General features: G+C 34.1%; 2 protein-coding genes across 2 annotated transcripts; one reads left to right on the forward strand and one right to left on the reverse strand.

Annotated features, from left to right (window-relative positions):
* Positions 1-515: 515 nt before the first annotated feature.
* LOC134696897 (sporozoite surface protein 2-like) lies at positions 516-968 on the reverse strand. The gene has a single exon (XM_063558861.1). The coding sequence runs from the start codon at positions 966-968 to the stop codon at positions 516-518; it is 453 nt and encodes a 150-aa protein (XP_063414931.1).
* Positions 969-1,702: 734 nt separating this feature from the next.
* LOC134696898 (TRPM8 channel-associated factor 3-like) lies at positions 1,703-13,046 on the forward strand. Its single transcript, XM_063558862.1, has 5 exons — positions 1,703-1,789; positions 7,819-7,970; positions 9,096-10,525; positions 11,932-12,177; positions 12,525-13,046. Exons 2-5 carry the CDS (start codon positions 7,829-7,831, stop codon positions 13,032-13,034), a joined length of 2,328 nt encoding a protein of 775 aa, XP_063414932.1. The 5' UTR covers positions 1,703-1,789; positions 7,819-7,828; the 3' UTR covers positions 13,035-13,046.
* The last annotated feature ends 410 nt before the right edge of the window (positions 13,047-13,456 follow it).

Consider the following 13,456-nt stretch of genomic DNA (forward strand, 5'->3'; position numbering starts at 1 on the left):
TAATTAATTATATTTTTAGGAACAGGGCAGCCTGGTTAGTCACATATCAGAACTGAATCAAGTCAGGAATATAACAGTTGTTTTTCACTCGTTTTGCATGTTAATAACGTTTGGGTTTGTCAGTATTTATGCATGTTATGGACGTCCCCTTTTGTAAATTGTATTGTAGCTTTGTATTTGCATTTAATATTTTTAAAGGAAGATAATTTATAGGCATAAGAAATCATTGTTAAACTTTCGACTTATGCATATGACTATCGTTTTGTATTTTTTATCTCTCTTGCAGTAGGTGGATTGAAATAAGATATAGATATGAAAAACAAAAATAGAATATAATGTTCATTTTGTTTTGTATTTCATCTTTTCTTATATTTGATTTGTGGAATCTAGAAGTTACGTATCTGTATATATTATATAATTATCAAACAAAAAATATTATACCATAGAAAATTTATATACTGATATGAACAAGCAAAATATTTTTAACGGAGCTATGTCGTGTAAAACATGCATTTTCATAGATTGAACAAGTCTACATTTGTGCTGTAGTAAGTAATATAGCAAAATAGATCATGAGGATCACTAGAGTTTAATGAATCATGAGGATCACTAGACTTTAATGGATCATGAGGATCACTAGAGTTTAATTGATCATGAGGATCACTAGACTTTAATGGATCATGAGGATCACTAGACTTTAATGGATCATGAGGATCACTAGACTTTAATTGATCATGAGGATCACTAGACTTTAATGTATCATGAGGATCACTAGACTTTAATGGATCATGAGGATCACTAGACTTTAATGGATCATGAGGATCACTAGACTTTAATAAATCATGAGGATCAGTAGACTTTAATGGATCATGAGGATCACTAGACTTTAATGGATCATGAGGATCACTAGACTTTAATGGATCATGAGGATCACTAGACTTTAATGGATCATGAGGATCTAGGATCATGAGGATCACTAGACTTTAATGGATCATGAGGATCACTAGACTTTAATAAATCATGAGGATCACTAGACTTTAATCAATATTTGAATAACTAATCATTATACTTTTGTTAAAAGAGAATTTTTGAAAACAACAACCTTCTTATTTACATTTGCTTTTCATTCATTTAATACAAATTTAAAAAAAAAAATTTCAAGATAAGAATAAAACAGATATGTTTTTATTATACCATTTTAAAACGAACTTTACGTTTGAAGTTTTTCCTGAAATTAGGTATTTTAGTTATTTTTGCCAGTCATTCATTTTCATTCGTTCAAACGAATGAATACTGAATTAAAGGCAACAGTAGTATACCGCTGTTCAAAACTCATAAATCTATGGACAAAAAACGAAATCGGGGTAACAAACTAAAACCGAGGGAAACGCATTAAATATAAGAGGAGAACAACGACATAACACTAAAATGTAATACACATAGACACAATTCCACGAGAATAACAAATATAACATATATATAACATCAAAACCAAATACATGAATTTGGAATAGACAAGTACCGTGACACTTACTCTCTAGGATCACAACGTGTTTGTCTAAATCATCTTATATTTATAAAAAAAAGTCTGATTATCGTAATTACAGATATAATCTTCTAGCCTAAACAAAGTTAAAATTTAGATCAGGGGTCATGACATAAGATAAAACAGATAAAATCAGCTTGTAGAGTCATTCTTACATGTAAACCGGCTGTAATTTCACATGCACTGTTTTAACACGCACAAAAATGTATAGAATATCCCTGTCTTTTCTTATTGTGATAGTTGGTAAGTATTACTTTCTTATAATGGAAAGAAAGGAGGAATTCGTTGTGTTCGTTTTATTTTATGGATATTTCTCCTAATCGGTATGATAGAACGAATTTTTAACAGCAAACATTTTTAAACAAACTGAGGATTAAAAATGTCGATTAAATCTGATATTGGTTTTGGTTCTATATATTAGTTGGGAAATAAGCATAATCAAATTCCTTCAATGCAAATTGACTTTCAAAATATTAAAAGGTACCAATATAGATGCAAGAAGAAAGGGTTATTGCGAACTTTTTAAATGAACTCTTACAATTAACACCATGAGTGTTGACAGTAGTCTTTTCAAACATCGATTATTGTGTTGGGGTACATTCAATGTATAAATCAAGGTATTAACCAAAGATCAAATTTGCATTTAAAATACGAGTATGGAGGAGATATAAACAATACGGATCAAGACAACTACGTTAATAATTTAACTGCTGGAGAACGTTACGTACCCGAGGGTATCACCAGCCCAGTAGTCAACACTTCGGTGTTGACATGAATATCAATAATGTGATCATTTTTGGAAATTTCCTGTTAAAAAAACTTTTTCGAAAAACTAAAGATTTTCTTATCCCAGACATAGATCACCTTATATTTTATTCGTATTTGGCACACTATTTTGGAATTTAGGATCCTCAAAAAAAGTTATATATGAAGCTATGTACTTATTTGGTTATATAACCTGTGTGATATAAGCGTCACTGATGAGTCTTATGTAGACTGGCGTACTAAATTATAATCCTGGTACCATTGATAATCATATATACAACCAAAAACAGTTGAGTTGTTCAATGATAGGAGGACAAACTTACCCATTTGAGAATAGAACTCATCCATTCAAGAATGGAACTCACCCATTTAAGAATAGAACTCACCCATTTTAGAATTGAACTCATCAATTTAAGAATGTTAGGGTAGAATAGAAAAATGCAGTTAGTCGACGGGATAAGCACAGCAGCATGACAAAACATGCGAAAGACTACTGAACATGTCTTTTCCTTTTGTTATTTGAGGTCCCCAAGAGTGACTGGGGTATAGAAATATGGTCACTTGGTCTTCTCCCGACTGGCAGTAAAACGCTTGCCGAAGTGGGGTGTCCGTTTGCCTGTGCGGGATGTATCAAGTTCGCAGTCACGTCCGGTCAGAAGGGGGACGTTAAATCCGATGCCTCGTGTGAAGAGAGTGCCACGCTCTTTGCACGTTAAGAACCCTTTCAACAACTCTTTTGAGGGGTCCGTAGGTAGCCTGTTGTAAGGCAAATTTTCTGTCCCTATCCACGATACCCTCATCTTCCAGTGACAGTCCAAATTTCCCCGACCATCGTCCCAGATGGCCTCTATCGTATCAACCTACCTATTGTATTTATTGTGAACTTGTTATCGTCCTGAATATGCATGAAATATTTGCCACTGGACGTTAAGCAACAATCAATCAATCAATCAATATTATTTGAGGAACATATACGCGCATCAACCTATGTCATAAAACGCATTCTTAGTTTAGTTTAAACATATTTATTTATAGTGGATTGGGAAACAAGTTTTGCGACTTATATTAATCCCTTTCCACTTTGCGGGTGCGAGTGCTTCCTTGTAGTGGCATTAGCCTACTCTTTTTCAAAATCTACAAGGGTTTCTTTAACGTGCCAGAGATATGGCTCTCTCTTAACACGGGTCAGCCATTTATTGTTCACTTCCGACGGATTATCATCGTTTCCTCAAGACCATACTCGCAAATAGTGTCGAGGAAGCCGAAAATTGGGTTCCTGAAATTTTCATCCTTAACGGGAATCGAACCAGGTACCTTTGTGTTAATAGTCCGATGCACTTACAACTACATCACGGCTCAACGTATTCTTTCCACGTACCCCCTGTCATAGGTATCACGGATAAGCTGACAGGCAGTGTCAAGCGGTGCCAAGTAACCCTTAAATATTCAAAAGCACATGCATCCATCATACAAACGGAAGCGCAACAGAAAAAGTATTAAACAATGTCACTACGTAATGATTGTTGATAGTACAGACCTTCTAAAATTCAAACTGACCATTATTCCATGCGTTCATCGTGTATCGTGCGTGTTGCGTGCTTGCATCGTGCGTGCATCGTGCGTGTACCAATCGTGCGTTCATCATTCATCGTTCCGTGTATTTTCCGTGTAACGTGCGTGCATCGTGTATTCTTAATCGTGTATCGTGCGTGTATCGTGCGCTCATCAATCATTCATTTTTAACCGGGTATCGTGCGTGTATCGTGCGTTCATCAATCATTTATTCTTAACCGTGTATCGTGCGTTCGTCAATCGTGTATAATTGTGTATATATCAGATAACGTGCATTTGTCAAACGTTCATCTCTAATTGTGTAGCCTTCATACATTGCGGTTTTTATATGATAGTCGGTTGTAGAGCTCACCAAAGCTTATATTTTTTCTCACGGTTAAAGTATATATTTGTTCCGACTTTAAATAAAACTGACAGTCATGCTTACTTTCTTGTGAACACTTAATTAACATCATCGTACATAATTTAATACAGATTCATGACTTTTTGTGTAAACATTTTATCATCTGTAAATGAACCATGAAAATGAGGTCAAGGTCAGATGACACCTGCCAGTTGGACATGTACACCTTACAGTGCTTCCATACACCGAATATACTAGACCTATTGCTTATAGTATCTCAGATATGGACTTGACCACCAAAACTTAACCTTGTTCACTGATCCATGAAATGAGATCGAGGTTAAGTGAAAACTGTCTGACGGGCAAGAGGACCTTGCAAGGTACGCACATACCAAAAATAGTTATCCTATTATTTATAATAAGAGAGAATTTAACATAACAAAAAACCAAGTAGTCACTGAACCATGAAAATGAGGTCAAGGACATTGGACATGTGACTGACGGAAACTTCGTAACATGAGGCATCCATATACAAAGTATGAAGCATCCAGGTCTCCCACCTTCTAAAATATAAAGCGTTTAAGAAGTGAGCTAACACCACCGCAGCCGCCGCCGGATCACTATCCCTATGTCGAGCTTTCTGCGACAAAACTCGCAGGATCGACAAAAATTAAAGAACCAATCAATCCTGTATTCATTCAATTCCCATTCGTTATACTATAACACCAAATAACGAATATTCCAACTCGGGAGGCAAATGGATAGATGCTAAGAGTTGCATAAGGAAGATGGTTTACGGTCCTAATGGTGAATCCAAACTTCAATATTTGTTTATTACATAAAAAAACTCACATAAATTAAACCACGATCATGGGTTGTATACGTTTGAACGACAATACAGTTGTCCGTCTAAAAACTAAAAAACTAAAAACCGTTTACTTCACAATAGATGATTTCAACTTCCCAATTGTGAAATTTTCATTTCTGAGTATCAAGATTCCAGCAGCACCTTTATACGTAGTATATATTTCCACATTGATACAATATTTCCAGACTTGTATTCCTTATCATGACTGCTTTGATAGAGGGTTTGCTGCTCACAATGGAGCTATCAAACAAAGAGTTTCAAATGGTGAAGTTAAAATTATCTTTTTGAAATTTTTGTTAAATTTGAGTTAGTTAACTGTTATCATATATTCGTGTCAAAGATGATACAAGATATGTTCATAATATGGTAATGCCGTAACTATAACCCCGTTTCTATTTTCACGAACGTGACATACCGAATAAGACGTGTGAAAGGGTTTATACTATCATGCACAACAAAATGGGTGCAACATGTGGAGGAGTGGTGATGTTCTTGTTGCTTTTTCTGTAGTTTACTTTGTTTTGTTTTCAGTACCATGTTGTGTCTATTTGTTTTTTGTTAGCCATCGCGTTGTCAGTTTATACGAGTTTGAATTTCTCCCTATGTTTTGTACAATATCAAAAGGTAAGATATGCAAGATAATATAATTTAATCGTAACAACTTCTTGGTCTGTTTTACTGTTTAAAATATAAAAATACAGGTTCTAAAAATTTAAAGAAAACACGAATTTTGAACTATACGGACCCTTAATAAGGATGTACGTTTTACACGAATACTGCTATACCATTTGTATGAGGACGAACGAGTTTAATAGATACTACATAAGGTTTACGGTAATCATCAAGTGTTATCCTGGTGTGTCTATTCTTTTAGTCACTCATAAGCTTAATCATTTAAGTACATATTCCGTTTGTCATTATGGGTCCTCTTATCGTCAATGAGCGAGCTGTATAATTTTAGAAAATGTTAGGAGTATGACAGTTGTTATGCATTCGTATATTATGTTTGAGCTTTTCATTTAGCAACCTGCTTAGGGACATTCCGTTTAGACCTAAATTTCTTTACTGATGTATAAGCTTTATAAATGCTTCGGTACTTATACATCTTGTAATATTCCTGCCAATTGCACAACTGGATTATTGACGAAAAGAGAACATATAATGATAAACGGAAGTTGTACATAAATAATTTTTGATAACTATACTATCATTAATTATAGGACGAGTTGAACTTCAAGGTTTTAATTTGTTCACCACAGATATATCGGATTGCTAAAAAGTGACACACTTGTCACATATCAGTACACGTTTTTATTTTTTAGAATCGATTGTGCATTGTTCCGTAAGTAAATATATATATCTGAGTGCCATATAATAGTATGAAAGATATGTGTATTGTTCAGGTTACTCGATATAATAAATAACTTTGTCAGATACATCGTTTTCAATATTGAACTCGACGTTCTTGATATTGACAAAATCACACAATAAAATTGACATCATAATCCAACAGCTGTTGATATCATCATTTCATGTAAACATTCAGTTTACTGTGTATTATCTGTATAAGACTTTTGTAAGGTATGTTATAGTTTTATCTACTGGTGTCGGTATTTATATATATATATGTTAAAGCAAATTTACAGATCTAACATTGTATGGTTGATGTTTAGGTGAGTTACATATATATATTTATACATGTATATATAAATAGAATTACATTTCAAAATAATCTTAAAGTCCTTAAATTCTCTACATTTTTCTGCAACCGGTTTCACATCTTTGTGATAATCATGGATGAATATAATTACTGGTAACGTACATCACGATAAAACGTGTTCCTAACAGAAAGTTATTTATAATTAAAATGGTAAAAATGAGAAGTTCGCAAAGACCAAGCATAAATTATTAAATATTAAATAGCACAAGCCACAAACTAAAGATGACCGTGCTGCTGATACATGTAGGTAGCGATTCCATTACTTTAGTTGCTTTTGTTGTAATACTCAAGGGGGAACTCAATATATTACCGCAATGGGCGAAGTTACAGTAGGGGTAAACATTCATGAAAAGGTTTTCTGCATTACTGTTCATGGGATTTAACCTTTATAAATGTTACGGAAATTGCTAAGTAAAAGTATTGTTTAGTGCATAAGATAGGTTAACGTGGTGAACTGTTCTCAATTGCAAGACAAATATGATACAAGGGTTGTTAATAGAATGTTTTTAATTTAATTATAAAGTCTACACACAGTAGTATCAAGACCTAATTTTTTTTTAATTTATATAAAAAAAAATACTTCATATGTGCTCATATTGTTATGAAATGCGATTAATCAAGAAAGTTAGATTAATTTCTTTAACATTTGTGTCACAATATCGTGAAATATGTACCATTTTACTGAAAACGACGAAAACTGCAGAGATTTCAACCGTATCATTTCTTACAAAAACAAATTATTATGTATTTGGTCTTCAGGCTTTTTCACATTTTGTTTTTATGTTGACCACCAAAATAGAAGAATTAATTATATATGTATGAATATATTCTTATACATTGAAACTTCATCTGTATTTCGAAAACTTGGGAATAATGATTATAAGGAATAATAGTATTTGTAAAAGAATGTTTAAAAGTAAAACATATTAGCCAATAACCTCTCGATTATAAATATCCTGATTTCATAATAGTATTTTTATAATATTTATTATTTTTGGTAAAAGGACAATTGAAATGAAGGACTGGAAAAGAGAGATTCTGGACGGTGTTGACATGGTATCATTTCCAGGCTGTGTCCCGGGAGTCATTTTTGTTTACGGAGAGAATTCACAAGCAATCCTTGCAAATAAGAGAGGACACGTTTTATGTGCGGCAGGTTTGTAATCTTAAAATTTATATTGCGCTGATTCTTCTACATGTTCTCTATTGAACAATGAACCCGATAAGTATATAACTGAGTGTTTCTGTATCTGGTTTTATTTCTATCAGTATTATACAAAATTCATTTTAAAAGGGTTTTACAATTATATTTTCCCTATGTAATTGTCACATTTGTTTTGATTTTTTTTTTGAGTATTTTTAGTTTGTTCAACGTTATTAAAGTCGATGTGTGATGCTGGCATAGAGAACAATACAGATAACAATAAATCATTAAACCAATCAAAAGCGAGGAGGAATATGATAAAATCAACACTGATTATCAATAACATATGTTCCTCTGTTATCATCAATGATTTTTCTGAAAATACTGATACAAAACGACATCGCTATTTTTGTTGATATTTAATAATTATTGTACTAAATTTTTTTTTATTTGAGTTTGATAAGAACAATAACACATTCATATTTTATAGTGTATCTTTCTATGGCACATGCATGTTGTGATGTTTCACTAATGCACATGTCCCAAGTCAGGGACCTGATGTTCAGTGGTTGTCGTTTGTTTGTGTGGTTTATGGCTTTACAAATATTTGATATGAGCGTCACTGATGGGTCTTATGTAGACGAAACGCGCGTCTGGCGTACAAAATTATAATCCTGGTACCATTGATAACTATTTAAACCACTGGGTCGATGCCACTGGTGATGGACGTTTCGTCCCCGAGGGTATCACCAGCCCAGTAGTCAACACTTCTGTGTTGACATGAATATCAATGATGTGGTCTTTTTTATAAATTTCCTGTTTACAAAACGTTGAATTTTTCGAAAAACTAAGGAATTTCTGATCCCAGGCATAGATTACCTTAGCCGTATTTGGCACTACTTTTTGGAATTTTGGTTCCTCAATGCTCTTCAACTTTGTACTCGTTTGGCTTTACAAATATTTGCTGAGTTTTATGTAGACGAAACGCGCGTCTAGCGTACAAAATTATAATTGATAACTATTATAAGTGATTCTTCTTTATCTAAATAGATTAGACCGTTGTATTTCCTATTTGAATGTTTTTTTGTAAATGTAAACATTAACCAATTATCATATAAGACTGTGCATTTTTTTCAGCTGAATATGGCAAAGGAAGAATAATTGTATTTTCGCACAATGTATTTGTTAACAGTTTTGGAATGAAAGAGACGAAACGTAAAAATAATCGATTCAACGAAAATATCAGAAATTGGATAACGAAAAACACAGACAAGGGAAATGAGATACCTTGTTTTTCTGATTACTTGAATAACTTCGATGAGCTTCCTCCCGAATGTAGGATAATAACATGGAATGGACTGCCGGTTCGGACAGACGATAACAGTCTACTGAAATTACTTGATTGGGTAGAGAGAGGAGGTGGGTTGATATGTGGAGTGTGCCCATGGGGATTTGCAGAGGTTTATAAAATAGACGTGGAGAGTATACCACTTAACATCATCTTCAGGGCAATAGGTATCGCTTATGCTGGGAAATTGATGTACAAGAATGATAGCGATTTAGCGGAACTTCTAGTAAAAGACAATATGGCGGATTATGCAAAGCCCAGTGATCTAGTTTCAGCAATTAACAAGCACCCAGAAAAGATTAACAGATTAGGAGGATTAATACACAATGTAGTACACTTACCAGAGGAACTTTATATCAAACACAAACCACATGTTGTGGAAATGATTCAGAAATTATCACCAGATAACGACCATATACCAACACGGAGTAAACCCGTTGAGTCACATGGCGCCAAAAAAGCTGCGATGCTGACGTGCGATATCATGATACGAGATGGCTTAGAAGGGAATGTAGTATTAGCAGAAGGAATTCATGAATTTCCTGGAACATTTGTAAATACACCGGAAGTTCAATCTATCGAATTAGAATTTTCCTCACAGACACACAAATTTCATTCAACGGGATGTTACCTTCCCGCTGGTACTATTATGGAATTGTCGTGGAGCAAAACGAAAAAACCATGGAATATTATAATTGGTCTGCATGGTGACGAGCTTTACAATACTGATTCTAGGCTAAGACGATGGCCTAAGATCAGAATAAAGAAAGAGCTTAAAACAAAAGAATTGGGAAATTTTTCTTCAACACTACTTAACATTTGCAGTCCATTTGGAGGACTGATTTATTTACAGTCGCCTAAAAGTACAAAGGATAAATTGCAGTTAAAACTACACAATGTCGTACCTGCTCCAATATTTACCTACAAAACAGCAGATACATGGGAAACTGTAGAACGTTACAAGCCAGGGTTATGGTGTGATATCATTGGTGACAAGATAGCCTTGACCTTACCATCTGCGTCAGTAAGACAGCTCTCAGATCCAACAATGACGATGAAAGTTTGGGATTCTGTAGTATCTGCCCACATTGACCTACTTGGGAAGGATCCATCCAATGGTAGAGGACAATGGGTGGTAACAGATGAACAGCCGTCCATTGGTTACATGCATTCTGGTTATCCAATCGTCACCCATCTAGACATGGCAGATCCTAATAAGGTTCGTTTCAGACATAATAGGTTCGTTTTAAAAATTGACAAGGAAAATGTGTTAGAACCTTTTTTTATACTCTGTACTTTTTTATCCTTTTTTTTAATTCAGTGTGATTCAAAAATAGGAAGTTATATTGAAGAGTGTCACTTTTTTATCTGCTCAAACGTCTGGCTACATGTAATCATTCTCAGGTTTGAAGGGGTTTGTGTTGCTCAGTTTTTATTTGTCTATGTTGTCCATGTTTTGGTCGGGCACTTATGTTTGTCTGTTTGTCTGTTGATCCTTTCTTTTTTCACACATGAAGTTTTAGGTATATTTTATCAGTTTCTTTGTGTATATCTCTTTCATATTCATTTGATAAAATTTACTGTTTGTAATAGCATGAATTGTTCTATATTATAAGAATGTTCTTATCCCGGGCATAAAAACAATGCATTATTTGGCGAAACCTTTTCAACTTTTGATCTTCAGTGCTGTACAACTTTGTACTTTTTTCACTTTCGATCTTTTATATCTTGGCGTCACTGGTGAGTCTTGTGTGGACAAGGCGCGTTTTTAGGCGTATTGAATTTTAAACCTGATGCTTTTTGTTATCTATTTGTCATGTTTTTCTTTGTCTAATATGTTCTCCTATTTAATTGTATTGTAGTCCTGTAATATTATGTTGTCATTTCAATGTTATATTTAACTTTGCCATTAAAGTGCGAGGTTTGGCATGCAATAAAACCAGGTTCAAGCCACCACTTTTATTCCCCTTTAAAAGTGTCCTGTACCAAGTCAGGAAGATGGCCATTGTTATATTATTGTTCGTTTCTGTGTGTCTTGCATTTTAACGTTGAGTCGTTTGTGTTTTCTCTTATTTTTGAGATATTGAGATAAGACGTGGCACGGTACTTGTCTATCCCAAATTCATGTATTTGGTTTTCATGTTATATTTGTTATTCTCGTGGTGTTTTGTCTGATGCTTGGTCCGTTTCTGTGTGTGTTGCGTTTCGGTGTTGTGTCGTTGTTCCCCTCTTATATTTAATGCGTTTCCCCCGGTTTTGGTTTGTTACCCCGTCTTTGTTTTTTGTCCATGGATTTATGAGTTTTGAACAGCGGTATACTACTGTTGCCTTTATTTATCTCTTATAGTTGTATTTCCATACAAACCAAGCATCATAATTTCAAACTACATTCCTAACACATATGACAAAATGTTGTCTCTTTGACACATTCCCCATTTTCATTCATTTTCAATCTTATTATCATTCTCATTAACGAAAATCCTGATTTGCAAATGGTATGAAGATATTTTGCCTATGCCTCAAACGTCTTAGAATTTTATCAAATACCAATATGTATATACGGTGTAGGATTTATTCAAAGAAAAGGTTTTATCATTACATGAACCATTTTACATTTGTAATTAGATCTATGAGGACTGCTTCCTATTGTCCAGGGACCATATTCTAAACGTAAACAACAGGAAAGGAAGTTGGGGAATGTTCCATGAACTGGGACATAATTTCCAGGATTCTATGTGGACGTGGGCTGGAACGAAGGAGGTGACTTGTAATATATTTACTTTGCATGCTATGGACGTAGTTTGCAATGTGAAACCATGGGATCATCTCTGGGTTAGAGAAAAGTTCGAAAATGCCAGCAACTATCTCCGGGTAAGATATATCATAAGTTATATCTATGAGTGTTTTCTCAAATTTATACACAATCCTTCTTCTTCTTTCATCACTTTTTAATGCAAAACAAATAATCAGTGTTCAAAACGTGTTTATATGGCTACGTATACATACCAGCAGCTAATTAATTTATCGTATAAAAAAAAACTTGATTGATTTTTGTCAACTAACAAAAAAATACACTTAACTTCATGTCAAAATCATTACTATATATTGTTTAAATATGGCGACGATGAGCAAAATTATTCTGTTAGATTACCATATTCGAAAATCCATAATTTCAAAGGTTTTAATTTGTATAGACATATACACACTTTTGTTTACAGGAAGGAACAAAGTATGCCAAATTGTGTTCTAATCCTGGTATAGCGTTGTTAGTGTACGCACAGTTGGCGAGGGATTTTGGCTGGGCTGCTTACAAATCTGTATTCAGAACTTATGATAAACTTCCAAAAGACAAACGACCATCAAACCAGCAGGAAAAAGAAAACATGTGGATACAGACGTTTTCCAATGTAGTCAAGAGGAATCTAAGCCTCGTTTTCGAATTTTGGGGATGGCCGATTCGGGGCTTGGACGATTTGAAAAAGTTTCCTCCATACCTCCCTGATGACGTGACAACACGTGAATTTGCAAAAGACAGAGCGACAACAATACTTAAAAAGTACGAAAATAATTCTTCTGGTGCCTGTCCTACTCAGAAACCAGCACACACGGACAATGCTTATTGTCCCGGTAAAGGGGGTTATTATAAGATTGATCAATGTGATGTAAAAGGTAACAGTGTAAAGGAGGATGACAATGACAACAGTTCAAGTTCATGTTCTGTTTTATGAGTATTTTAAACACACGGACTTAGATATTTAGTATTTATAACGCAAGTAAATGCTGAAATAAAAGTGAAGTTCTACTTTTTATTCATCATAAATTTCTCATATAACATAAGATTCAATTTAATGTCTGGAAAAACTTTTATTTTAATCAATGTGGAACAGAGTGCTTTGGTGCCCTTTTTCTTGATAGCACTGGGTCGATACCTCTGTTGATTTTACTATGAGTACCAAGAGAGTGTCATCAGCTTACTGGTTAGTAATTAGGTAATGACATGATTTGTATTAAACCTTTCTAGAAGTGTATGTTTATAAATTTCAATAAAAGAGCCTGTGTCGCTCACCTCGGTCTATGTGCATATTAAACTAAGGACACAGATGGATTCATGACAAAATTGTGTTTTGGTGATGGGGGTGATTTGTAGATC

The sequence above is a fragment of the Mytilus trossulus genome, chromosome 14 (assembly GCF_036588685.1).
Source record: "Mytilus trossulus isolate FHL-02 chromosome 14, PNRI_Mtr1.1.1.hap1, whole genome shotgun sequence".
Classification (NCBI taxonomy): Eukaryota; Metazoa; Mollusca; class Bivalvia; order Mytilida; family Mytilidae; genus Mytilus; species Mytilus trossulus.

What these genes read in the sequence shown, in the direction of transcription:
- LOC134696897 (XM_063558861.1), bottom strand. Translation starts at nt 968, where the DNA reads ATGATCCTAGATCCTCATGATCCATTAAAGTCTAGTGATCCTCATGAT.
- LOC134696898 (XM_063558862.1), top strand. Translation starts at nt 7,829, where the DNA reads ATGAAGGACTGGAAAAGAGAGATTCTGGACGGTGTTGACATGGTATCA. An exon ending in ACATGGCAGATCCTAATAAG is followed by an intron (nt 10,526 to 11,931) that starts GTTCGTTTCAGA and finishes ATTTGTAATTAG; the next exon opens with ATCTATGAGGACTGCTTCCT. An exon ending in ATGCCAGCAACTATCTCCGG is followed by an intron (nt 12,178 to 12,524) that starts GTAAGATATATC and finishes TTTTGTTTACAG; the next exon opens with GAAGGAACAAAGTATGCCAA.